The sequence below is a fragment of the Siniperca chuatsi genome, linkage group LG5 (assembly GCF_020085105.1).
Source record: "Siniperca chuatsi isolate FFG_IHB_CAS linkage group LG5, ASM2008510v1, whole genome shotgun sequence".
Classification (NCBI taxonomy): Eukaryota; Metazoa; Chordata; class Actinopteri; order Centrarchiformes; family Sinipercidae; genus Siniperca; species Siniperca chuatsi.
In genome coordinates this window covers 21,844,615-21,869,059 of record NC_058046.1, presented here as the reverse complement: position 1 = coordinate 21,869,059, position 24,445 = coordinate 21,844,615, and the positions used below count along the sequence as shown (strand labels likewise).

At 40.5% G+C, this 24,445-nt stretch overlaps 2 protein-coding genes and 1 pseudogene across 3 annotated transcripts; 2 read left to right on the top strand and 1 right to left on the bottom strand.

Annotated features, from left to right (window-relative positions):
• Positions 1-179: 179 nt before the first annotated feature.
• On the top strand, positions 180-3,492 carry LOC122876111 (annotated as a pseudogene).
• Positions 3,493-4,390: 898 nt separating this feature from the next.
• On the top strand, positions 4,391-7,887 carry prf1.5 (perforin 1.5). Of its 2 annotated transcripts, none has more exons than XM_044196036.1 (5): positions 4,391-4,768; positions 5,130-5,405; positions 5,618-5,889; positions 6,317-6,452; positions 6,662-7,887. In XM_044196036.1, the coding sequence occupies exons 2-5, from the start codon at positions 5,136-5,138 to the stop codon at positions 7,547-7,549; spliced, it is 1,566 nt and encodes a 521-aa protein (XP_044051971.1). In that variant the 5' UTR covers positions 4,391-4,768; positions 5,130-5,135; the 3' UTR covers positions 7,550-7,887. The 2 variants fall into 2 exon arrangements, with proteins under 2 accessions (XP_044051971.1, XP_044051970.1); XM_044196035.1 differs by having other exon boundaries at positions 4,396-4,768; positions 6,311-6,452.
• A 603-nt stretch (positions 7,888-8,490) lies between these two features.
• Positions 8,491-23,600, bottom strand: smarcad1a (SWI/SNF-related, matrix-associated actin-dependent regulator of chromatin, subfamily a, containing DEAD/H box 1 a). Its single transcript, XM_044196629.1, has 23 exons — positions 23,097-23,600; positions 22,145-22,271; positions 21,926-22,055; positions 21,594-21,663; positions 21,046-21,140; positions 20,461-20,562; positions 19,519-19,597; positions 18,703-19,403; positions 17,734-17,930; positions 15,873-15,963; positions 15,220-15,319; positions 14,936-14,995; positions 14,353-14,428; positions 14,043-14,178; positions 13,778-13,909; positions 13,192-13,287; positions 12,674-12,791; positions 12,453-12,568; positions 11,833-12,021; positions 11,611-11,729; positions 11,046-11,228; positions 10,684-10,793; positions 8,491-9,817 (listed from the first exon to the last, which is right to left on the bottom strand). Exons 1-23 carry the CDS (start codon positions 23,215-23,217, stop codon positions 9,756-9,758), a joined length of 3,210 nt encoding a protein of 1,069 aa, XP_044052564.1. The 5' UTR covers positions 23,218-23,600; the 3' UTR covers positions 8,491-9,755.
• Between the last annotated feature and the right edge of the window lie 845 nt (positions 23,601-24,445).

Genomic DNA, 24,445 nt, shown 5'->3' with positions numbered 1-24,445 from the left:
CTTAGAAAGGGCCAACTGACTTATTTTTTCTGTTAATAACTAGCCTGTAGTATATATACGTTGGGGTAAATTAATGACTTGTAAATGAAAGTAAAACCTCATCCTCGCCCACCAGTTACTAAACAAGATATTCCTGTTTGTCATATGATAAATTGCATAAGAGGAGGAGGAACTTGGTTTGAACCTTATATTCAGCCGTCTCAGCCCTTTCTGACACAGCAATCATGCAGGCAGCAGTGACCCTCGTGGCTCTCTCTCTCCTTCATGTCTGCTCTTCAGTCCCTGTCAGCCGCCCCACCAACTGGCTCAGACAATGTCGTGCCTCCACCAACCTCTCCATCACAGCACTGGAGGTGCTGCCAGGCGGTGGCTGGGACAACCTCCGGAACATGGACATGGGTCGAGTCATGAACCTCAGCTACTTCCAGTGCCAGACCACTGAGGACGGGCTCTACCTCATCCCAGATGAGGTGTTTGTCATCCCCCACAAGGAGACGGGTGTGGAGACAAACTCAGAGATAATCAGCTCCTGGCTGGAGCAGAAAAGCTCTACATCTAACACCATAAATGCAGACATATCCTTCCTCCCGGTGCTGAATGGCAAATTTTCTACAGAGAACCAGAGGATGAAAACCCATCAGGTCAAAGACTCTTCAACTACAGCCAGAGTGCAAGTAAGTTTTTATTTTGCATAGTTTGGATGTATAAAATAAAAAGCACAAAGTTGTGACTGATTGTGGATCAAAATCTAAAATAATTTTCCAAATACTTTGTTTAAGTATAAAATAAAACACTACTCTAACATGGATTACTTATTCATTTGGTTGATAAAAATGTTGAGTTTCCTTAAATATTTATTCTATTTATTGGACTATTTAACAGAGGCAGAGCACATTATACATCATTGCTGTAAATGTGCCTGTGCGAGCCAGAAGGCTATTTTTTATCTGTAGTTCCTGGACAGATGTTAGAGATGTCACTTTAAAAAGCAAATAAAGAAAAGGAATAGAAAATGAATAAGCTGAAATAAAAACAGACCCCACAACAAAAACAGACTAACATAATGATTTCTAATCTTTTCCTCAAAGGTTCGTAACTTCATCTACACAGTTCAGGCTTATCCAGACTTCACTCTGGACACACGCTTTGCTCAACAAGCCAAAGACATAGCTGATGCAATTGAAAACAACCAAACAAGGAACGCAGAATATCTCTCAGAGAAGATGGTGCTGGACTATGGAACCCATGTTATCACAAGTGTCGATGCGGGGGCTACTTTGGTTCAGGAAGACTACCTCCGTTCTTCATACGTGTCGGACAGTGTGTCAGAAAGTTCCACTGTCAAAGCACAGGCAGGCTTAAACTTTTTTGACAAACTCAAGTTTGACATAAGCAGTCAAAATACCCAACAGAGCTCATTACTTCAAACATATCAGTCCAATATTCAGTACTCTCTCATCCAAAGCCATGGTGGCGGCACACCTTTCTATCCTGGCATCACTCTGCAGAAGTGGCAGGAAAGTACAAGGAACAACCTGGTTGCTATTGATCGGTCAGGATTTCCCCTACACAGCTTTATAAACACCAACACCTTCCCTGATCTGCCACAGCCTACAGTTGGCAAAGTGGCTCTTACAGTGAGTCAGGCCATAGAGCGATACTACAAGGTCAACACGCGCCTGGATGTGTCGACATCGACTCAAGAACTTTAACTTCCAAGCCAACATTGATGATGCATCCTGTGAGGGCCCCGCTACAAACCTCAGTTTTGGTGGTGTCTACCAAGAGTGTATTCAGGTCAGCTCAGATGCTGGTCCACTATGTGATGCCTTGGCCCAGAAAAACATTGAAACAGGTGACTTCTCCTGTCGTCCGCCTTACTCCCCCACTTTACTGAGATCAGAAGTGAGACAGCAGGGTTACACTTCATACGATTGCTATGACCAAAGCTATCGGTGTGGGTTTCTTGGGTTTTCACATTGCCATCGTAAAGTGTGTCAGGACAACTACCATGTTCGCTCTGCCCGCATCGACACCTACTGGTGCTCTGTAAATGGAAAGGCCCCAGACAACTCAGGGTATCTGTTTGGAGGGATATACAGCCCCTCTCTCCTGAACCCCCTAACCAATGCCAAAAGCTGCCCCCCAAACTTCATTCCGGTAAAGTTTCTCTCGGACGGCCAAGTGATCTGTGTGAGTAAAGACTATGAAACGGCCACCAGATACTCAGTACCATTCGGAGGCCTCTTCAGTTGTCAGTCAAGCAACCCACTGGCAGGGTATCAACATCGCTGCCCTCCCAAGTTCAGTCAGCACCTTGCTACAGTGAGCGACGGCTGTGAAATTCTTTACTGTGTCCAGTCAGGACTGTTCACAGGTGGGCAGCTGCTTCCGATCCATCTTCCTCCTTTCACTAAACCTCCACTTGTCAGCATGCAAGCCACAAACACGGTCATGGTGATGACTGAAGGAGATAAGAGCTGGGTCAGAGTGGGGCAGACCAAGGAGTGGAAACTGGCCAAACCAGAGGAAATCAAGGAAATTGTACAGAAGCTTAACCCAGAATTGAGTCAGATGTCTAGAGGAGAAAAGGCAGGGTTAGCCTTTGGGGTGATTGGTATGATGGCGCTGGTGGTAGTGGCAGTACTCCTGGTGAAGAGAAGGAGGAGGCTGGCTGGGTTTAGGACAGTTAGAGGCTATGAGGAAATACGTGGAGAGGTTGACCGTGATGAAGTAGAGAGGGAGACACAGCAAAATGAGGCTTGAGTGAAGCACACATCTTAGAGGCTTGTTAGTCGGAGAGGTTAATCTGGTGTGACAGCTTTTGATTTTCACTTCCTTGTTGATTGTCACCTCAGAAATTTCTGTCATGCATCTTTGGGGGGTGGAAATTGTTCACATGTTTGAGAGCTCCTAGTTTGAATCAGTTGGACTTTGCATTAATTATCCTTCTTTTGGAATGTATATGAAACAAATTTGTAATTGACATTTTAACAACTGCTATGGATTGTAAATGTAATAGTTTTAACAATACATTCATTGGTAGGCATTTTTTCTTGATAGCATGGTGTGTACTTTAAGGTGAAACTGTAGACAATATCATATTATGTTAGATCTAAGAAACATGTGACTCCAGAGCAATCTGCCTTTGAAATCACAAAATGGCACAAAGCAGAAGTGATTTCCAAAGGTCACAGTGAACCAATACTGCCCCCATGAGGCCAAGATGTTCAATGCCATGTAGTGCATTAGTACAACATTTTTATTCCCAGTTTAAGAACTTGAATGCGTTGTATGACTTTGTTTGAATGTACCATTCATAAAACATGTTTTTTATAAATATATTTACAGATAATTGAAATTGAAGCATTTTTCCAATACATGAATAAAAAACATTTTTTGTACTGAAATATTGACAGGATTTAAAAATGTATGTCAATTAAACTCTTCTGCACTGCACTTAACTAGTAATTAAAATAATGTAAAACAATGGATCTATGTCTTTGTGTGTATATTGTATTCATGCTTGGTATGTCTAATCATGCAAAACGTCCTAAGTCCTCCTAAAAAAATACCTTGGTCAGTGGTCACTTAAATTAATCAGCTTTGTAACAGGTCTGCGTGATTTGTGTATGAATGTTTTTTATCTTAACAAATTACAGAGTTAAATCTTTGAGCTAAATACAGATTTAGTTTTAACTTTTCATGACAGAAATTATATTTACACTATAGTGGTGAGGATAGTACATAATGCAAAAGTCACAGCTGAAGTGAACTCACACTAAATGAGCATGCATACGTTTGTAAATGTGGCACCAAAGCACATACTGGTTCTCTAAATAAAATGGCAAATCTTCCTCTTTCTCATGCTGAATGAAACCTCTTGCACAGAGTGCAGAGAGACACTTTTATCTTCCCTGACCATACTGGGAAAACCACCAACATTCCACCCACATCCATAAATAGGCAATGGCAAAGCTGACCTCATGGTGTTGCTAAGGTTATCAGTACACAGACAGGCCGACTCATATTGTATAGACAAAAACACACGGCCACTCCAAAAGACATACATACATGTAATGTACACTCGCATGCACAGACATATACGTATACATATACACATAGCCATTTTCCGTAAAGACTGCTCATACCAACGTGCATCTTTTCTCTCGTGACTATACAAGAATCTCCCTCCCCCACACATGCACGTGCACACACACATACACAGCTGTGAGGGATTCATAGAGCTGGGTCATGAAAATGAAAACAAACCCACTCATGCTGAGGAAATTGTTAAGGCCTAGGGAGAGAGAGAGAGAGAGAGAGAGAGAGAGAGAGAGAGAGAGAGAGAGAGAGAGAGAGAGAGAGAGAGAGAGAGAGAGAGAGAGAGAGAGAGAGAAAGAGGGAGAGAGAGACAGATACATAGCCCTGAAGCAGGGGAACTCCCTCCTCTGCCTTTTTTATAAGGCGGCGGACAGACAAAAGAGTGCACCCAGCAGGCTTTCAGCACAGCCAAAGCTCTATCAACAGTGATTTAATTTCCAGCAGGATCAAGAGTTTAGTTTAGTTCAGTCTGCAGTTCATCAGTGACAGTGAGCTGTGGCATCGATGGGGTTAGCAAAGAGAGGGAGGCACAACAAATGTATTTTTCGTGGCTGTTAAAATCTGTACAGGATTTTTAGTGGGCAAAGAAGGCTACAGGCTGACAACTCTTAAACAAGGACGAGGACACAGTCTGAAGGACGATAAAAAAAAAATACAGTCCAAGGTAAGAGTGCATGTTGTCTTATGGTGTATGTCTCTGTTGTGCGTGTTTTTAGAGTTGACACAACATCTGTGGCAGGATTACTCCAGTTTATAAAGCAGAGAGGATTAGACGCTCATCTGTATTTACTGTGTAACACACATAACTCATCTTCCATAATAAGATAGTTTGCTACCAGCAACAACCCTGCAGTCTGCTCACTGGTAAAACTGTGGAAATGTGTTTTAACTAAAAGGCAAATACAATGGATTTTATATTAGACAGACATTTCGTGTTAAAGGAAGTATTTCATAGCAAAGAAGTGATCATTAAAACATAGACTTTACTGACTACTTTCTCACCCTCCACGTGTTGTTACATTTAGGTAACCATGCAAGCAGGAGGATACCAACAGAGCAACTTTGTCTTGTTTATATTGGCTTTACTGGTCACGTTGGAGGTCTGCAGAGTCCAGGGCTGTTGGATTGGCTCAGGGTCAGCGTGTGAGAAAGCCCCTTTTGTCCCAGGCCACAACCTGGCAGGGGAGGGTTTTGATGTGGTGAGGATGCGTCGAACAGGGGCATATGTCATCAATGTCAAAGGTCATCTGGCTGACAACCACACCTGTACACTGTGTCCAAACCGCTTCCAAAAAGGACAGGTAAAAAGTGTGAAACTCAGCTTTCTCTTCTCACTCTTTTCCATGGTGTCTTCAATCAGTCTAAATTCCCTTCACTTAATTCCATTCAAACCACATTTTTGCTCCTCCTGCTCCGTGTTTTTCCTCCATCTATACTATTCCACTCTTCCTTTAACCATTTCCTTCCTCCACCTGCATCCCACCCTACATCCTGCCTTCTCTCTCCTCCTCAGATTCAGAGGCTCCCAGCAGCAGTGCTCGACTGGCGTCCCTTCAGCCGTTGCAGTAAGCAGCTTTCTAGTGCCCTCCACCACTCCGTGGACTCCCTGCTGCGCAGCTCCAACTCCCTGGTTAACAACAACTGGGGCCTGGGTTTGAGTTTGGAAAATATTGGCAAGGCAGTGCTGGGAGGAAGCCGCTCAGACTTGGCAAAGTTTGCTCGCTCACAGCACAGTGTGGACAAGGCCACTTTTGCCATCCATGAAATCAGTTGCACCTACTACAGGTGAAGAGGAGTGGGGTTGTTAAAAATGGAGTTTTGTAATTATTTGTAATTTGCTGATTGATGTAGTCTCACTTAGATTATGAAATTAATTGAACTGATACTCTTAACTGACATCCCCTCCATATAAAGGCAAATGCATTGTGAAAATATACTGTATAGGTCACATCTCAAAATTTAAAAGATAACTTAGATATAGCTAGTAGGTGTTTCTTAGGTTGTGAGAAAAACAGACTTTGAAAAGATGGTAATTTAAGAAAAAGGTTTGAAATGAATTAAGGAATACATGGTACACAAAAGAAACATTTTTGTTAAATTACAACACCTTAAGGTGAGACCTCACAGTGAACTTGACTTAACTTTATTGTTTGTCAAATGTCAAGATGATATTCTCATTGTGAACTCCACATGCCTTTTGTTTCAGCTACAGGCTGGCTGATCATCCCCAGCTGAGTGCAGAGTTCACGAAGCATCTGAAGAGACTCCCACAGAGTTTAAATACAAGCCAGGACAGAGCACTATATAGACGGCTGATAGACACCTATGGAACACACTACATACACCAGGTCAGGTGGTTGATACAGTCTGCTTTTCCTGTCTTTGATACTGTAGTACTGTAGTGCTGCAGAATGTCTTTTTGGAATAGTTGTTTTTCAACAAGTGCAAAATAATGCTGAAGATAATGACGGAGGGAGGGATGGAGGATGAACCTTGTTACTCATAAGCCAATAGGGAGTTTTCAGCCTTCATTTTATTACTTGTTTGTGTTTCCTAGGTCCATCTTGGTGGTAAGGTGAGGCGAATCACTGCCTTCAGGACCTGCCTGGCCACACTGAAGGGCTTCTCCGAGTCAGAGGTCAAAAACTGCCTGAACGCTGAACTCCGAATGGCTCTTGGTTTCCTCCCTGCCAATGCATCCTTCTCCAACAAGTGTGACAACCTCCTGAAGGGTAATATGAGCATGGGCTTCTACCAAGGCTTCATGACTCATAAGATTGAGGTCATCGGAGGGGAGAAGTACTTCCCTGACATCCTCTACCAGCAGGACCCATCTGAAGCTTATCACAGCTGGATGAACAGCCTCCACGACAACCCCGATGTGGTTTCTTACGCCATCTTCCCTCTGCATCATTTGGTGGAGGACTCAGAGATCAGTGGTAATCTGAAAAGCACTGTCACGGAGTATATTAAAGAGAACCAGCTGAAAGAGGACCAGCTTGGTCTCAAGAACTGCTCCCCGACTTCCAACCTGGACCATAATTGCTGTCCTCTACGTGCTGGCAGAGGAACTCTCAGACTGGAGATCCACAGAGCTGCAGGTTTGAGGGCAGACACCTTCACGAAAACGGACGCCTTCGTGAAGATCTTCTACAATGGCATATACGAGGAGACTGAGACGATGATGGACAACAATGATCCAGTGTGGAATGTGACGTATGACTTTGGATCAGTGGAACTGGGTCAGGAGTTGAGGTTTGAAGTCTGGGATAGAGATGTGCTTTACAATGACGTAGCGGGTAGATGTGTTGTCTTTCCTGAGCGAGGAACTCGCTCTCTAAGCTGTCAGCTGAGCAAAGGCGTTCTCTATTTCACCTACACCATCAAATGTGATGCTCACTTGACAGGCTTCAGGTGTGGACGTTATTCCCCCAATGCTGAGTAGATTGTTACATTACAATGTGTTAATGTAGATTTTAACATTTTCTTAATACATAATGTTAAACTTTCAAGTATCAGGTTTTTTAATCATGTCATTTCCCTTGCATTTTAACTGGAGACATGTGTCAACATTTTGCCAAGCAAACTCGTCCCCCTTTTCTCACATACAATTTCATAATGTAAAATTCTACACGATTCCATCCTTAGAAGGAAAAAAAAATAGCTGTCAGTTGTCTTCTATGTAAATGTACTGTAATGTGTCAATATAAACTAACCAAAGTCAAAGCCCTTGTGTATCCATTGTACATACCAAAATAAAGTGATTTTGATTTTGGACATTTACTGTTGTATGTCACCTTGAGTTGTCTTAAATCTGATGCAATGGCGTATATCGATAATGCATTGATAACCACAAGGGATACACACACACACACACACTTTCTATAAACTTACTCATTTCTTTGAAGTGGCAGATGTCTGCCAGTAGCAAAAGCAATCAAGAACACTTCATAATTTTAGAAATAAGAAATACTAAAAATTCATGCCACCATTCATACAATTGAGCAAATTCACAGGTCCTTTCAGAGAAACTGGATTAAGTCCAGTTAATTTCATATCTTCCAGTCTCTAGATCGAAATATCATTAAACCTTAATGTTATTTAAAAGTACAGTACTTATACATTTTTAGTTATTTGTTATTCTTCATGTTTTACATTATTTAAACCTCTTTTTTTAATTAGCATGTTTGGTGAAATTTGACTTTTAATTATGATCTTAGACTTGTTCAAAAATGAAACTCATGGGCAATTTTACATCACATATTTCTTAATATATATTATTATTAATGCCAAACTTGGCGTTAGAAAGGTGTAAGTCTTTCAAAAGATAATTTTCTTATTGGCAACTCCTCCTGTAGAACCACCGTAGGTATGAACACACAAACGTTTATTCCAATTTTTATTATTCAGTTCAAACAGGAACCTTAAAAACATACAAATGACTTTGTAAAACTTTTACTGTAACACTTGTACACTTACAACACATTAGCCACTTCTATAGTTTATGAATGCAGCAGCTGCTTCATCAAATCATCAGCTTCTGTGTCGCTTGGCTGAAGATATTTAAAGGAGTAGAGGAACCAATTCAAGCACCATATTTATTAAAGACATTCTATTTCATATTTTTGTTTTAGTTTTTCTCATTTTACACACTAGAAAAACTGGAATAATTGTGTATTAAATTCATCGACTACACCCACACAACCATGTATCTTCAGTCAAAAAAGGTCAAATCAGTTTGCCCTTGCCGAAAAATTTACTTAAAGATATGACATCAGGATGAAACTCAACACATTACACTTACAGTGACAGAGAATACAATTTCCAGATACTTGGCTGATTTTTTGATGTAGCCACAACTGTCAAAAATGTTTGATCAGCCATGGTAGCAGAAGAAATCAGTGTGAATATCAACATTTTCAGTATACTTGTCCTACCTGCTGCTGTTCAAATGTTGCTGTGGATCATAGCAGCAAAACAAAACTATTTTTTTTAAGAACTGGCAAGTACAACAGGCAAGATGCAACACTGTCTGGTATGAAGGATGGTAAAACTAAATCTTTTCCATTCTCGTGCACCACCTTTTCGAGTATGTAAGCACAATTTCAGTACTAGAATTTGGAATATTTCATCCATCACAGACTGCCAGTAAGCATCATTTTCTTCCTTACCGGCATACAGTACCTGTATCTGAATGTGAATAATACAAGACTGCATGGGTAATGTGAACTTAAATTATGATACTTTCATTCAGTCAAATGTGTTCGATGGTGTACTCCAATACATGCTGAACTTAGAACTTAGAAACACTACTTTCTTTCAAGTTTCTACAGCTTGAGACCCTTGCGTAACATGTGCAGTGCATAATATTATAAGGGCAATATTTTTGTTTTGCCTTTATATACTGGTCTCGTAATCAGAGTAGGAGCAAAAACTGTGTGCATGTAAAAATAGTGTTTTAGGCACAGCTACCATGCTACACAGTAAATCAGATCTCAACATCAGAACCTTTTTTGCAGCAAAAGGTTCTCAGTTTTCCAGTATGAACACAAGAGTGTGTGTGTTCAGTCAGAACACTCAAGTCTACCCAGAATCACAGGAATGCCATCAAAAAAGTATTTGTACAGTCTCAAGTTTCATGTGTTTGCGTATCACAGTCCCAGTGAGGCTTTCAGCAAAGATGCCATATCTTCAGGTATGGTCCCCTCACCACCTAAAGAACACATGATGCTTTATTTTTTTTCATTTGTAAATAATTCAGAAGGTTAGAGTTCTTAGCAAGTCACCTTGTTCAAACGTTGTGCGCCCAGAAATTAGTTAAGTTCTAGATTTATTGCCTACAGTCCTACACCAGTGCTTGGTGGCACCTGGAGGCTGCTTCTCTTCTCTGATCCTTATTCTTTATACATATCTGTAGTTTATTTACCCAATATTGGGAATAGTTTCTCCACATTGTAATTTTACTATTGTTATTTCTGTATACACAACATGTATACACACTTACAAACACGTATGTATTGCATGTCTGATTTGTGATGTCTGCTCATGATATTATTTAACCCAGGAATTTTACAGATCTGTTCAAACTGTAGTTACACAGGAAAATTCCTGGGACTTCATCATATCTTCCAAGTTGCTCCAACTGCTGGATCAACTATTTTGAATATTACATTTTTGACTTTTAGATAAACCATTCAAGAGACTTTCAACAATAAATATTTGCTTAGGGGTTAGGGAAAGATATTTCATTATTGCCATCTCTACAGGGTTTCTGGTGCTGTGGACCCTCATAAACAGAGCTGGAAGTAGCAGAGCAGTGCTGGAATCTGCTTGACCTCTTTCCTCACTGGTGAACGCCTTATCATTGATTTGTTAAAGTCTTGCAAAAGTCTGCTATTTACTGTAAGTAGGTGAGTATTTACTGTGCTATAACAAACATTACCTAAAGAAATGATCACAGCTTTTTTGTTGTTGTTTTGATTATTTAGATTGCATAGTAAAATTCGATCAATTTAATGTATTTATTACAGAGATTGTGTGCATGCAGTCAAGAAAGCGTATGTGTACACATCTCCTTACCCTGTTCAGCAGCAGTCATGTCCTGCTCCAGCTTTAGTTTCTTCTGGCCCAGCTGCAGAATGCAGTCCTCTATGCTGTCCTTACTGATCAGCTTAATCACCTGTACAGTCCTGACATCCACAGTGAGGTACATTAGTCACTACAGTAAATAAATACATTAAGCACAGTTCTGAAGGCGAACATTTTTACCTGAGGAGGTTCTGTAATTACAGTTAATACCTACTGTATTATTCTGAGATTTCAAACCCATCAGAATCTGCATGCATAAAGCAGAAATGTTTTTTGTCCAACTGATATTGAAGGGAATGCCAATTACAAGACCTCTTCGGGTAAAACAGAGTATTATACAGATTCTGTCTCACTTGGTCTGGCCTACACGGTGACATCTGTCCTCTGCCTGCTTGTCATTGTAGGGATTGCAGTCGATGTCATGTAGGACGACAACATTAGCTGAGGTGAGGTTAATGCCTAGGCCACCAGCACGTGTTGACAACAGGAACACAAATATGTCAGGATCCGTGTTGAACTCATCAATCAACACAATCCTGCAGGACAAAGAAATCATTTTAACCATTACATGTTACACAATTTATGGAATGTTGATTAAGTTTAATACCAAACACCTGCTTCCATTTTCCTCAATTTGACACCATAATTTTTCATCCTGAAGTAACAGCTAGAATAACAGATATGCTATAATCATTGAATAAGCTGAGGGTTAACCATTATATCATTTTAGCATCAAAATCACAATGTACTCATATGCATTAATCCCATTATAAAGGATGCAGTGTAATAGAGAAAATGATGCTGTTTGCAGCAGGGACGACTAAGTAGATTTGTGTAAGATTTTGAATTAATAAGATTAAATGAGTCCACCTTGTTGGGTACAACTGATCTAACTTCAATGTACTGTACATCTCTGACCTGTCGGCTATGGGTGTGGATCCATCCAGTCTGACGTAACGATGCTTAAGATGTTTCAGCAGCACTTCCACAATGTCCAGCATCATGGTGAACTGACTGAATAATACCACTCGGTCTCCCTGTAGGATTAAAAGGAAAGTTATACTACATCATCTTTTTATCTGTGCAGTCTGCACTCCTCCTGCATGTACCACAGACATGGTTCTGCACATTTGTATTTACGTTGTTCTTAAGTGAGGCCAGCAGCTCCGTGAGGTGGTGGAATTTCCCAGAGTCAAGCAGCAGATTGTTTTCGAGCTGGTAGGAGCTGATGGAGGAGTACTGCTGGCACAGACGATGCAGCTCAAAGTCTGACATCACTTCCATGTCCTCCTGGATCAGAGCAGCGTCTGCATCAAAGTGAGTTGGCTCCTGTGGAGGGAGAGAAAGATGAATGGAGGAAACATTCAACATGAGGGGGCAGAGACATAGCCCAAACACGTTACAGAGGGAAGAGTAAAAAGAGGGAGATTAGTGTGGAATAACAAACAAATGGAAGATTGAATAATTCAGATTATACAGTATAATGTTAACACAAAAATCTCTATCCAGCTGTGGTGGGGTAAAGTTGGCACCAACACTGTTAGGGTGAATATGTTCTATGTTCATTTATGTTTAACCTGTTTGGTTAATATAGTTAACCACTATCCAAATACTTTAAGACAAAGTCATTCGAATGCTTGGTGTCATCAGCCAGCAAGCCTCGTGCACAACTCAGAGAAGATTCTTGACAAAAGACCTTGGATGCAAAAAACACAGCAGAAAAGAAAAAAAACAAGGGCTAGTCATGGAGCAGGACTGACCTTGAGCATGAGTTTGCTCATGGCTTTGAGCTTTTCTGTGGTGTAGTACTGTCTATGAAGCAGAGGGTGGTTGGCCATCTTCCTCAACTGCATCATCACATTACACAACTCGCGCTCTGTAGAGAAAAGGCATGAGGGAAATTATTAACCACACATTAATTTCTCTTATTTGTACAAAATAATACTGTGATATACAATAGGAAGCAGTAAATCAGGCTTACTCTCGCAATTGACGGAAGTCTTGAGTTTTTTTAAGAGGGTCTGGTAGAGAACCTGCTGTTTCTCACTCATTGAGCAGAACTCTACTTTCTCCTCCTTGGCTGGCAGCTGCTTGAGGACCTGGAAAAAGGAAAGACCGTTAGTTATTCACAATACTTACACAGGATTTGAACTACAATTACTCTCATTATAACCATCATTTAGCAAATGGTAATGCCCTACAAAATCTGTTTGTGTGACGCTGCAAGTGTGCTTTGGCAGAACACTGAAATAAGTAACAAATGCTGAAGAAATTAAGTTGTTTATGATTAAATGGATCAACATAGTTGGATGCAGGGGAACCAATTAAAACCCTCCAAATGAAAATTTTGCCTGTATTTTTATAGTTGTTGGAGCAAAAACTGAAAGTGGTAAAAATTTCAAACTGGGAGACTGAGGTCATTTTTATGCCAGATTTCCCTACAGAACACAACTTAAAAATACATAATATTTACACCATACCTTTGCCAGATCAACTCACCTCGCTCTTGACTCTTCGGAGGATAAAAGGTTTCATGATGAGTTTGGCTTGAGAAATACGATCCCTCTCAAAGCGGCTCTGCTCCTCATGGGATTTCTGACACATGACACACAACGTTAAACACTTTGGTCAGATGGGCCAAAAAAAAAAAAAAAAAAAACCCAAAGAAACAAAAAAGATATTTCTGGGCAGGTTATATAGCTTGCAAAACAAAACATTTCTGTTGTTTTTCACACTTGTGAAATAAATAATTTCAAGGTACTAAAGGACAGAGGAGGGCCAGGACATGCAATCAAGGTAAGACGTCAAAGTGAAGGCGTCTTCTCAGTCTGCTATTGTATTAAGTACCAGGAGTGTTGCTATAATCTGAGCTGTGTTTCAGCATTTCAAATCCAAGCTTTCACACCAGAACATCTGACTGATTATAATTCAACACTGAATCAGTTTAGAACATAAGAGGACAGGCTTGTATTCCCAAGAGGTGTGCATGCAGTTATTTGGTGCCATCAGTCATCAAATGGCAGATCTACCATCTGTCCAAACTAACTGAGCTGATGATGTAACACACACACACTCACACACTTACCATAGAAAACATTTTGGAGAGCTGTGTGGTGGAGCTGGAGAACATAGAGGGCATAATGAAGTTCAGGAGAGACATCAGCTCTAAGAGGTTATTTTGTAAAGGAGTTCCTGTCAGCAGCAAGCGATGCTCTGCCTACAGGGAAAGAGAGAGAGAAAGAGACATCCTGAACTGTTATGTGCAATAGTTCTGGATGTAAAGGATAGAAAAGCAAAGGATTCTGATTGCAGATATGATAAAATAAATTACAAAATGTCAGTGAACTAACGTTAATAGCCATAAGGTGGCGGTAGCGCATAGTGTTCATATTCTTCAGCATGTGACCTTCATCAAACACAGCATACTTCAGACGCAGCTTACGGAAAAGACTGCGGTCATTATCGTTTCCTATGGCCAAGTTATACCTGTAAAACAAAGCATAACAGGATCATCCAAAAGCACTCATTCACTTTGTGTTCAGGTGTGAGTGGCAAGTTGCTTGAGGCTCTTCATGGCCGCCAGCACTGATTTAGTCTTCCAGTAGCACCTTTGCTGTAACAATCTGTAAAATATGATGGAGGGCGTGTGCGTTTGCTCACGTGGTCACAATGACGTTGAACTCAACATCTTCATTGAGGATGTCGTGCCTGAGGTAGCGGCGGTCCTCCACAGATCCTGCAAAGAACATATGGGTACACACTCTGGTTGTCTCAAAACTGTGAAAAGACCCTGAATAAGGCTGTGTACACACCGACAACAGCACTGCATCAAAAAATACATGATGACACAGAAGGTTCCAACAATGAACAGTGAAATAAGTGCAAGCTCACACATCAGGCACAACTTTCCAGAGATGGATACCTTGCCTCAACGGAACGCAAACTGCATTGTGGTGGCTCAGGGTTTCAAAAGTCTTCCTGAACTGGACTTTCTGGTTTATGTTTCATCTTCTACTTATACCCCATATCAATGCAGCTTCATGCTGGGTTTTGCTACAGTGCTATTGTTGGTCTGAACATAGGCTAAGACACTGTTCTACACTACACTGAGTCCTCATCAGCTATCTCTGTGCACGCTTGATCACAGTGAACACTTAAATAGGTTCCCAGATCAATTGCAGGGTTCACATAAGGAAGCCAACATGTGAGATTTCAATGTGAAAAGATGAATGACGAGACATACCATAATAGATTAGAACTTTGAGGCTTGGACACCACAGCTTCAGCTCTCTGATCCAGTTATCTACAAGACAGAGAGAATGAAATCAGCATTAATCACAAATATAATATTTTTTTTTTTAAGTGCCAATTTTCTAAAGCAAAAAAATGAGCTCCAAGAAGTTTAAGAAACACAGACTAAAAAAAAATAATAACATATATATATTAAATAAACATTATTATCTACATGTATGTTGTTATTATATAATATGAAGCAAGATAGCCAAGTGTGTGATTTGTGGAGATTACCCAGTGTAGAGGACGGCACAGTGATGAGGTGAGGCCCATCTATTCCATTCTGGTATAGCTGGGACAGAAACGCTATAGCCTGGATAGTTTTCCCCAAACCCTGAGAGAAATAGTGAAAGACAAAGTGAAAGAGGACAAGAGATGGAGAGATACAGAGTCAGTCAGATATCAAACACAAAGATAAAGACATAAAGAAAGAGCCAGGTGGACAGACAAAAAAGATATTTAAACATCTGTGTTTCAGAGCACGTACTACCAGTATAAACAGAAAACGTCCTGACAGACTTCAACAGCACTGCAGCTTTACTAAACTATACAAATCAAAGTTCTCTCACTATCTTGGGGCTAAAACAACAAATGCAACTCTCTGCTGCTTTTACTCAGTTTCTTTCTTCCCTGTACTTTGTGATTGTTTATTCACCTGCAGGATGGTGACATATCCACACAAAACACGCTTTGATACTGACATAGTAACACTCATCGAGTGGTGACTTAAACAAGCTCTAAGCGCCTGCTGTTCTGCTTGAATTTTTAAATGGTTACATTTAGGGTTTTTCATTTGTTTTTGACTTGTGAGGGCTCGTGATCAACATCTCACAAATGTTGGTAGTGCACTCTGTCACTTCCCACAGGTCCTAGACTGGTTGCCTTACCATTTCATCAGCAAGGATACCACTCAGTTTGTGCTCATGCAGAAGCAGCAGCCACTTTAGACCAATCAGCTGATAGGGTTTCAGCTGCAACCTGAAAGACAACCAATAACAGACTGAGAATTGTATCCCTAATTATAAAAACGCATATTGTGAGTCACCAATAAGTCCTAATGCATCATTTATGGATATAAAAATTAAAAACTATTGTAACATCAATGAAACTGTCACAGGGTTCTACCTTGACCCTCTCAAAAAGGGAACACAGGCGTAGTGGCAGATATAGTGATGGATGAAATTTCTTGTGTTGGCCTCCCAAAGTGTAGATTTGTGCAAAATATATTTACAAAAAAATGTGGGGAAAAAACTAAAGCCTATGTACAACAAAATATAAATAAGTTAGAAACATAACTGTTCTGCAATTACTTTAAAGCTCAGGAGTAAATCAGTAGATGTTACCTTTTCTGTAACCCAATTGAGACGGACTCCTCCACCCTTGAGGAGGCGCTTTAAAAATCTGAAGCCCTTCCCGTCAGGCTAATTGATTATTGATACTGAAATAAATGTAATTCTCTCATCATCAGAGTATTAAATTGTTCCTCAAATAAACAAAATTTATACATTGAAAAATTATACATTTCCCAAACAAGACACTGATCAGCCGTAAAATATAGTTTCACGCAGAAATAATTTATAATCACATGAGCATTATGACATCTGAATGCACCCTGGTTACAATAGTATTAAACAGCTGACTGGACTCTGCCACTGTTTGGATCAGGGAAGCCCGCAAACACACAGAGAGGTGAGCAGACAATGGTAAGAGACAACGTTTGGTAAGAGTAAGGCAGAACTACCAAGTGTGCACCTTGGCGATCTACTACACTGTTAAGATGAATAATGGGGACTACCTACTCTGCACACCAACATAGTGGAATGGAGAATGAGTGAATGTTCAGTGCAAGTGTGTATGTGCGACTATGTGTTGGTGTGTGCGCTACCCGCATTCAGTGACAGGAACGCTCTGTCACAGAAACAGCAAGTTAATCGTATGGGCATAAATTGCCAGAAAACTCCTTAAAAGTAGAATGAGTAGGATATGTTGGTTGATGTTTAAGAAACGATTCAAAGTTGGCCCCTCCTCCCCGGCACAACGGGATAGAGAGAGAGAGAGAGAGAGAGCGGTGGTCGAGGGAGCAAGAGAGTGAATGACGAGAGGCAGCGGTGTTAGTGAGAACAAAGCAGTGAAACAGATAAATAAAACTTTATGTTCTGATTGTTTCACAGCGGTTATGTTCTAAAGCACAAATAAACATGGCCACACCTTCGCCCAACCCTGCGGGAAGGATTTTGAGCAGAGAGCAGAGGACAGAGACAGACACAGTGATGTAACCTGGTCGATGTAACCGACCACACAGTCTGCGAGCTGTTATTGGCTGGAGGCTACACACCACTGCCCAAAGGTTGACACCCAGAAACGTTCCGAACATGGCAAAATAAGAAAATACAGGCAGATACAGACACCAGCACAAAGGTTTAATGATGATTGAGAGGGATTATTTTTGTATGAGTCTACACATTGTTTATTTTTTGGGAAAATCCTCCTCATTCTGCCTTTAATGTATTAGCATGCTTTCTAAGAATTAGCACATTGAATGAACGGTTTATCCTATGAAACAAGTAACAGAGTTGGTAAAAAGAAAAGTGTTTGCAAGATGAAAAAAAATTCCGGCTCTTCCTACACCTCTGAGGTTATTTAAAGAGGGCTGGCTGAGTATATGATTGCGCCTATTTTTTTTTTTAATTTACTAATTTCACCATTTTATGGACTGTTCATTATTTATAGTATGTGCATTTCACTCACTGGCTGTTGAGTACGCTGGGCTGTTTCATGGCCCCTGTGCCCTTCTCCATCACCTCAGTGACTTGTTTGACCATTTTTGAGGAAATGGTCTCACATTTGGACATGAGCCCCTGGACAACATTCCGCTCTTTGAGGACGACTCTGCAGCCCAGCAGTAAGTCCTCTGACAGTCCATTGTCCTTATGGAAGACGTCAACCTGAAGAGGACAGAACATGCTGTTAAAATGCACACAATATGTCAAGTATCTAGACGGTACCCATTGACTACTACTGCACAATCTAATAATAAGTACTCTGATAAATTATTAGAGGACCTGACGGTGGATAGGGACAAAATGTTCGAGAATCACTGAATAACTTCACAGTCTGAAAAGCAGACTGTCCTGCCTTGCCAGGTTTCAAACACCTATGATCAGAGAAAACACATCTGAAGTGTGACTCTTTTAAGCCCATCTTGAGGAACACCTTACAAAAAGAAACACACATGGTAAAAGGTGCTAACAACACTACCTTATCGTTGAGTTTGGTTTATACAAAGATATTAAATATTTCACTGCCCTATTATTGCAAAATGACATCCATCCATAATTATTATGCACCATTACTGTTAATATTTACTCTCTGATGACAGATAGATGTTTGGAAAATGAAAAAAAAGAGCATGAGGTGAGATATGTCAGGAGGTGAAGAGTACTGCTATTCAACAGCTTGTAAAGAATGTCTTGTATCTACACAGAAGACCATGGTGTAGTGCGCTCAATAAGTAAATACTGTGTGAATGAAACTCAGCAGGTCACAAAGTCATTTTCCAGGTGTTCAGCAGGATGATTTTAGACTATGACTGACTGTAGCGCTTTCTTTTTACAACTTTTCCCATTGATAACTTGTACAAACTGTTCCTGCATGATGTCTATTTGGTGTTTCTTGTCTCATTTGTTTAGAAACATTCACACACACACATTCTCTCACCAGGCTTTGCCAGCTATCAAAGGGTCTCAGTTCCACAATCTTCTGGGCCTTTTTAACCGAACACCCAGCGATCAGTGACAGCTCATCTATAGATGCATCCTGGAAAAACTTGAGGATCTCTTTCTTCAGATCTGTCATGCCACCTTTAGAGTCCAGCTCTTCATCAGAGTCCTCAAACTCGCTGCTAACTGTGTCCTCTTCATCGTTATTTTCTCCCTCAGAACTGACATGTTCATCTGAGGCACGCGCCTTCCTCTTTCTCTCTGCTGCCTGCTTCTTAGCTATACTGGTCCCACTGGCAAACCTGGACAGCATCTGAGCAGTAGAGGAAGAGGACGATGGCTTCAGGGAGGAAGAGGTAGTTGTTTTCTTGACAGAGGAGGATGAGGATACTGAATCGGATCTTTTTTTAAGCCATGAAGACAGAATGGAAGTGCTACTCCTGTTTTTGGAACCGTCGCTGTCTTCAGAGTCTGAATCCTCCTCACTGTCCTTTGTAGCGTCTGTATCATCTATACTGTCCTCCTCTGTTTCACTAATATTTCTGTGGTATTTGGAGTCCTTACGATCTTTCCTGTTTTTACTGTCTCCGTGATCTTTGTGGCGCTTCAGCTTTCTGTGGTCCCTGCTTGACTTGTCTTTGCTCTTGGATTTACTGGACTTCTTTTCTTCTGTCTCAGGTGAGCTGAAGCTGGTATTATCTGACAACAGAAAACAACAAAAACTGAGCCTGAATCAGTATCAGAATGAGTTAAGAACATGAAGGTTAATATCCACATGAAGTCAGTGAAAAGATGGCAGCTGTTGTGTTTGCACCTGGGTCTGAGAACATTTGTAGAACCTGCAGAGCATCCTCAACATTCCAGTCGTGTTCCTGCAGCACCATCCGCAGCTCCTACAACAAGACAGACATGAGCAAGGGTCAGAGCTAAAACACAAGAACCACTGTTTCTACAAACAGCCTCGCAAACTCTGCCTCCAGTTTTTTCTTTTTTCATTGTGGTCTGACATGGCTGTAAAATCAATTTCTAGAATCAGGTATCATTTCAAGTAGCTATAATATGATAGACAAGCAGTCTGTTTTGCTTTGGCATCAATGGACAAACACATGACCCAAAAGATAAGGCAGATAGTCTGTAAATGCTATCACATAAATAGACCTTGCTGATTGAAATTCATAGTTCGTTGTTTTATCCTCAATGCCTAAATATAATAGTTGACAATGAGGTTTGGATGTTTTGGGATGCAGCAAAACACATAAACACTCCCCACGTATTTATTCATTCACTGAATAATTTAGTCGCTAACAGTTAAGACTATGTTGACACTGAAACTCCTCTCTGCAGTTCTGCTGAACTTGGGAAACTGGTTTTGTTTTACATTAAACTATTGACTATTTTTGGGACATTTTATTGAGTTTTCATAAAATCTGCATACACCATTAAATGGAAACACAGCTTAAGTAGTGTGTGAGTTGTCATAAAGTTAGAGGGCTGAATGTGCTTTTTAAGATGCAAAGCCACTACTACTGTGCAAGGTAAAACTGAGAGGAGAGCAATACCCTTTCCTTCCTCTGGACTTCTGTAACATCACATTATACTGTATCACTGTATTTGTGACCTCACAAACTCATAGGCTCAATCACACACACAGTGTACAGTTATGTTATGTAGAGTATATACAGTTTGAGAGGGTAGAATCAGACTGGACTAAAATGAATGTGTTACAGACAGGAACAAAGCGTGTTTGTGTCTTCACCTCCTTGTCCTGGTCAGGAAACTTTTTCTGAAGTCTTCTGACCATGGCTTCCTGTTTCTCCCAGCTTGGCTCTTTGCCTTCATTATCTTCTTCACCAGAAACCTTTTGGTTTAAATACAATAAAAGGTAAATACAAAGCTGAGGGTGACCCCTTACCACCTACTGAGATTTGCATTTGGCAGTGAATGGAAAGCCAAGATAGTAGTGCAGATTGTTTACATCATCACCCTCCACACATGATCAATATGTTAATCCTTATGCAGAACTTGCACTTATGTCTGTTGTGCATCAGTCCTCATTAAATAATAATTTGTGTTTCTCTTACAAATATTTGCAAACGTGTATCTGTGTTTTCTGTCTGTTTAAAAAAAGAAAAGACATTTTTCAAACAGCTTTTTTGGGCATAATGAGCAACAAACCAACAGTACTGTTTTTATGCAGTGTAAAATATACAGTATGTTGAAATATTGGAAAGATTACTTAAAATGGCTTTACTTGTACTTTAAATTAAAATGACAGGATCTTGAAAATGTGTACATATTATGCCATTGTTTTAAACTATGAAGGCAGCATTAACAATCTCACCACTGATTGCCTCCTCTTCTTGCTGGGTTGAATCTCACCACTGTCCTGAGAACTGCTGGATCCATCCTGCTTTCTCTTCCTGCCTTGGTCTGGGGCTGAGAAGACAAAAGAGCCAGTGTTCTCAAAAGCAGCCAACTGATCAAGAAAAGCAGCCAGCTAGGCAGGTATAATTTTTTATGCATAGTGCAGTGTTTTTACTGCAACATTTTCCCCATATTTGGAATTGTTTCTTACTGTTCTCCACCTGTACACCAGGTTCAGTAATAACTTCTTGCATCAAGTTTTGAATTTGCTTCATGGCCCTGAGAATGAGCCAAACATTGTTGAACTTATCAGAAACACAAAAAAAGTTAATTAACAACTCTTCCTCCTTACTTACTTTACTTTATGGGGTTTTTGTTGGTAGCTGATGATTTTTCTCCAACTATAAACTAAGCCTTCTTTATGCTAGAATGCCTCACAGGAAAGTGTTTAACTCTCATTCATGTGGAACTGAGCGTGGACTGTAATGTCCATGTAATGGACTCTATGAAAAAGTAATTATTTACCTTCTTTATCACCAAACTTTAGAAGGCATGCAGCTACAGCCCCATCCAATGTGCTTGTGCTCCCAATGACCTAAAACAGAATAGAGAAAATCAAGAGATTAAAAAAGGGATTGTGTCAACAGTGTCCAAATCATAGCTGGCTGATATATAATTTAAATACTTTATCATGACAAGACAGTTAGCCTAAAATTGGTCTACAATAAAGTCAGTAAAATCAATAAAGATTTGTCTGACAGCAAGTAACACTACAATACAGATCCTGTAAATTGGCTTGGGATATCCCTGGAGTATGTGCTGAAAAGTTGCAAAGCCTCTGCTCTATCTCGACTTACCTCCAGTAGCTCCGTCCTTGGCAACTGAGGAAACATCTCTAGTAGTCTGTTCATTTTCTCCTCCAATTCGTTGTCCTCGTCATCTGTATGATCTGATTCCAGATTTTTAGATGATTTCCCTATGGGATTCCTAAAGAAGAAAGACAACAAGACTGTAAAACAGTACGAATCAGCATGTGAAAAAAAAGTGAAAATCTTGTCATTTTAGTTTACACTTACTTGGATTTCCTAGTTAATGATATTTTGGTCTTTGTTTCATCCTCCTCCAAGTCAATAGTAAGGACTTCCTCAAAAACCACTCCTCGGGCGTGGGATTTTGGTGGGGGTTTGACAGCTTTCATCTGAGCTGGAAAGCAAAATGGTAAAAAGCAGTTAGCAGATGCATTCACGGTAGCACTAGATGCACTTCAAAAATTGTTTGTAAAGGTATGCTGTCTTGCTCATTTGCAAAGTTTGCAGCTAGTTTGGTCTTATGGCACATGTCAATGTTCTGCTGCTTGCCTCTCATGTGAAAGTATGTCTTCATCATGATATACAGATACTGTACATATACTGTAGACTTTAGGCTAGGCTTCCCATCTAGTTCATGTTGCAAGTGGGGCGAAAACAGCAAAAAAAAGTGACACCTGAGAATAATGGCCGCGTCTTCACAAGTCACTATCAGACTCCAAAGTAATGACAGAATAATGACAGTATCATTAAACTACATCATTTTATTGGGCACCCGCCTCCTCCAGAAACTCTGGTAGGCTTAGGGATCATGTATCAATTGTTTGTGCCATGTCCCCATACATTTCCCTTTTTCACCTACTTAGACTACAGGTAGGTGATGTATTGGAATGTGAGATCTCATTATAATATTGTTGTTATATATGCTGAGAGTAATCTTTTTCTGGTCTTAAAGGATGCAGAGTAGAAGGTCATTGTCTATTTCAGTATGTCAGTATTGCCCAGCTACAACACAGGCACATAATCTCACTATAATAATAAAGATGTGCATATTCAATTTACATCAGATACTATGACAGTTTGGGTTCCTAACGTTACCCCACTATTACTGCGGGAATTGGTCATTCGGACCCGCAGCAAAAGACAGTTAATAATAACCAATAGCATGCCTGACACATCTGGCTACCAGCATTATAAGCTAGCTTTAACATCTGCTTGTTACCTGGCTTGTTCTCCTTCTCAGACTCTGGACTTTTAGACCCACTATCCTCGTCTTTGTTTGTTGTCGTTGTCGTCGCCGCCTTCTTGTCAAAACGAAAACGGTCTAGATTGAACAGACTCATTTTAACAGTCTGTTTTGTGCCTGACAGCGGCAGCCCTTTGTCTCTTTCTAGTCAGCAGTATTTTGTGAGTCCTATCGCATGCAGCACAACGTTCCTGTTAGCCGATATGACAACCTAGCAAGCTAACTAGCGTCGGATGTTAGCATAGCAGCCAGGGCAGCAGTCTTAAATAGACGGCGATTTTGAGCTGTGTCACTGCTCCGTTTTGAACCGTAATAGTCTAAAATGGATCGATTAATGAAACACTGATTTAGTATCAAAGACAGTTGTTTAATCCGGAGTCCAATTAGGTTTGATGTGATCACGACAGCAGCGGATTTCCCGCGAACTCCAGCGGCCCTGGAGGATGCGCCGGCTCTGCTTATTGGTCGGAGGAAGAGGTGGGCGGAAACTCACGGGTGAGTCTAAATAATGCGCTGTAGTCCACTTCCGTTTCTGCTCAAATTCTATTTTACAGGCTGAATCGTTAGCAGCGACACATTCATTGCTCCCCCCTCCAAGACTCCTGTGATTTACTTAGCGTAGTCTAATATATAAGGTGGTAAGGTCTCATGGTGTTACTGTGTGATTAACGGTGTATTCCACTAGTGGGAATACGAGGTGAACCGTCTTGACAGTCTGTCCAACATCGTTTATGAAACCTGTGACGTGATGATGTAAAATACATTAAGCCAAAAATAGCTTGTAACCCTGATGTAACCACGTGACTTGTAGGTGTCATTTACTGTATGCCTGCATTGTTTTCTGAAAGTGAGGTACACTGTGGTAGAGTCTGATGCTGTAGTAGTGGCGTCTAAATGACAGGAGACTTTAGCCACGCCCACTGTTTCAATAGGTCTTCATAGAGGGCAAATCCGTCAAATTATGTAGAGATTATATTGTATCATTACACGGCTTTGTTGAATACTCGATTTTGATTGGTCAATTACGGCATTCTACGGTCTGTTGTTTCTGAATAACAGACCGCTCAACTTGAAGCAAACTATGTACTGAATCGATAAAGCTGCAGTTGTCAAGGGTGTGAACACAGGAGGAATAGAACCAGAGAAACTCAGAAAACAGGGTTGACACAAAAGTTGTTTTATTATAACAATTAATGAAGCTAGGGAACACTGGAAATTCAAGGTAACATGAACAATGCTCAAGAACACAGGGAGTTAAAGTAACATTTAATGGTGCCAAACATGAAGAAAAGGGAAAGACAAACAGAGGAACAGAAACTATATAC

Coding starts and splice junctions, on each gene's coding strand:
- prf1.5 (XM_044196035.1), top strand. CDS start 5,136: ATGCAAGCAGGAGGATACCAACAGAGCAACTTTGTCTTGTTTATATTG. Junction 5,406..5,617: donor ACCGCTTCCAAAAAGGACAG/GTAAAAAGTGTG, acceptor TCTCCTCCTCAG/ATTCAGAGGCTCCCAGCAGC. Junction 5,890..6,310: donor ATCAGTTGCACCTACTACAG/GTGAAGAGGAGT, acceptor CTTTTGTTTCAG/CTACAGGCTGGCTGATCATC.
- smarcad1a (XM_044196629.1), bottom strand. CDS start 23,217: ATGAGTCTGTTCAATCTAGACCGTTTTCGTTTTGACAAGAAGGCGGCG. Junction 14,996..15,219: donor TGTGCCGTCCTCTACACTGG/GTAATCTCCACA, acceptor TCTGTCTTGTAG/ATAACTGGATCAGAGAGCTG. Junction 14,179..14,352: donor TTCAACGTCATTGTGACCAC/GTGAGCAAACGC, acceptor TTTGTTTTACAG/GTATAACTTGGCCATAGGAA.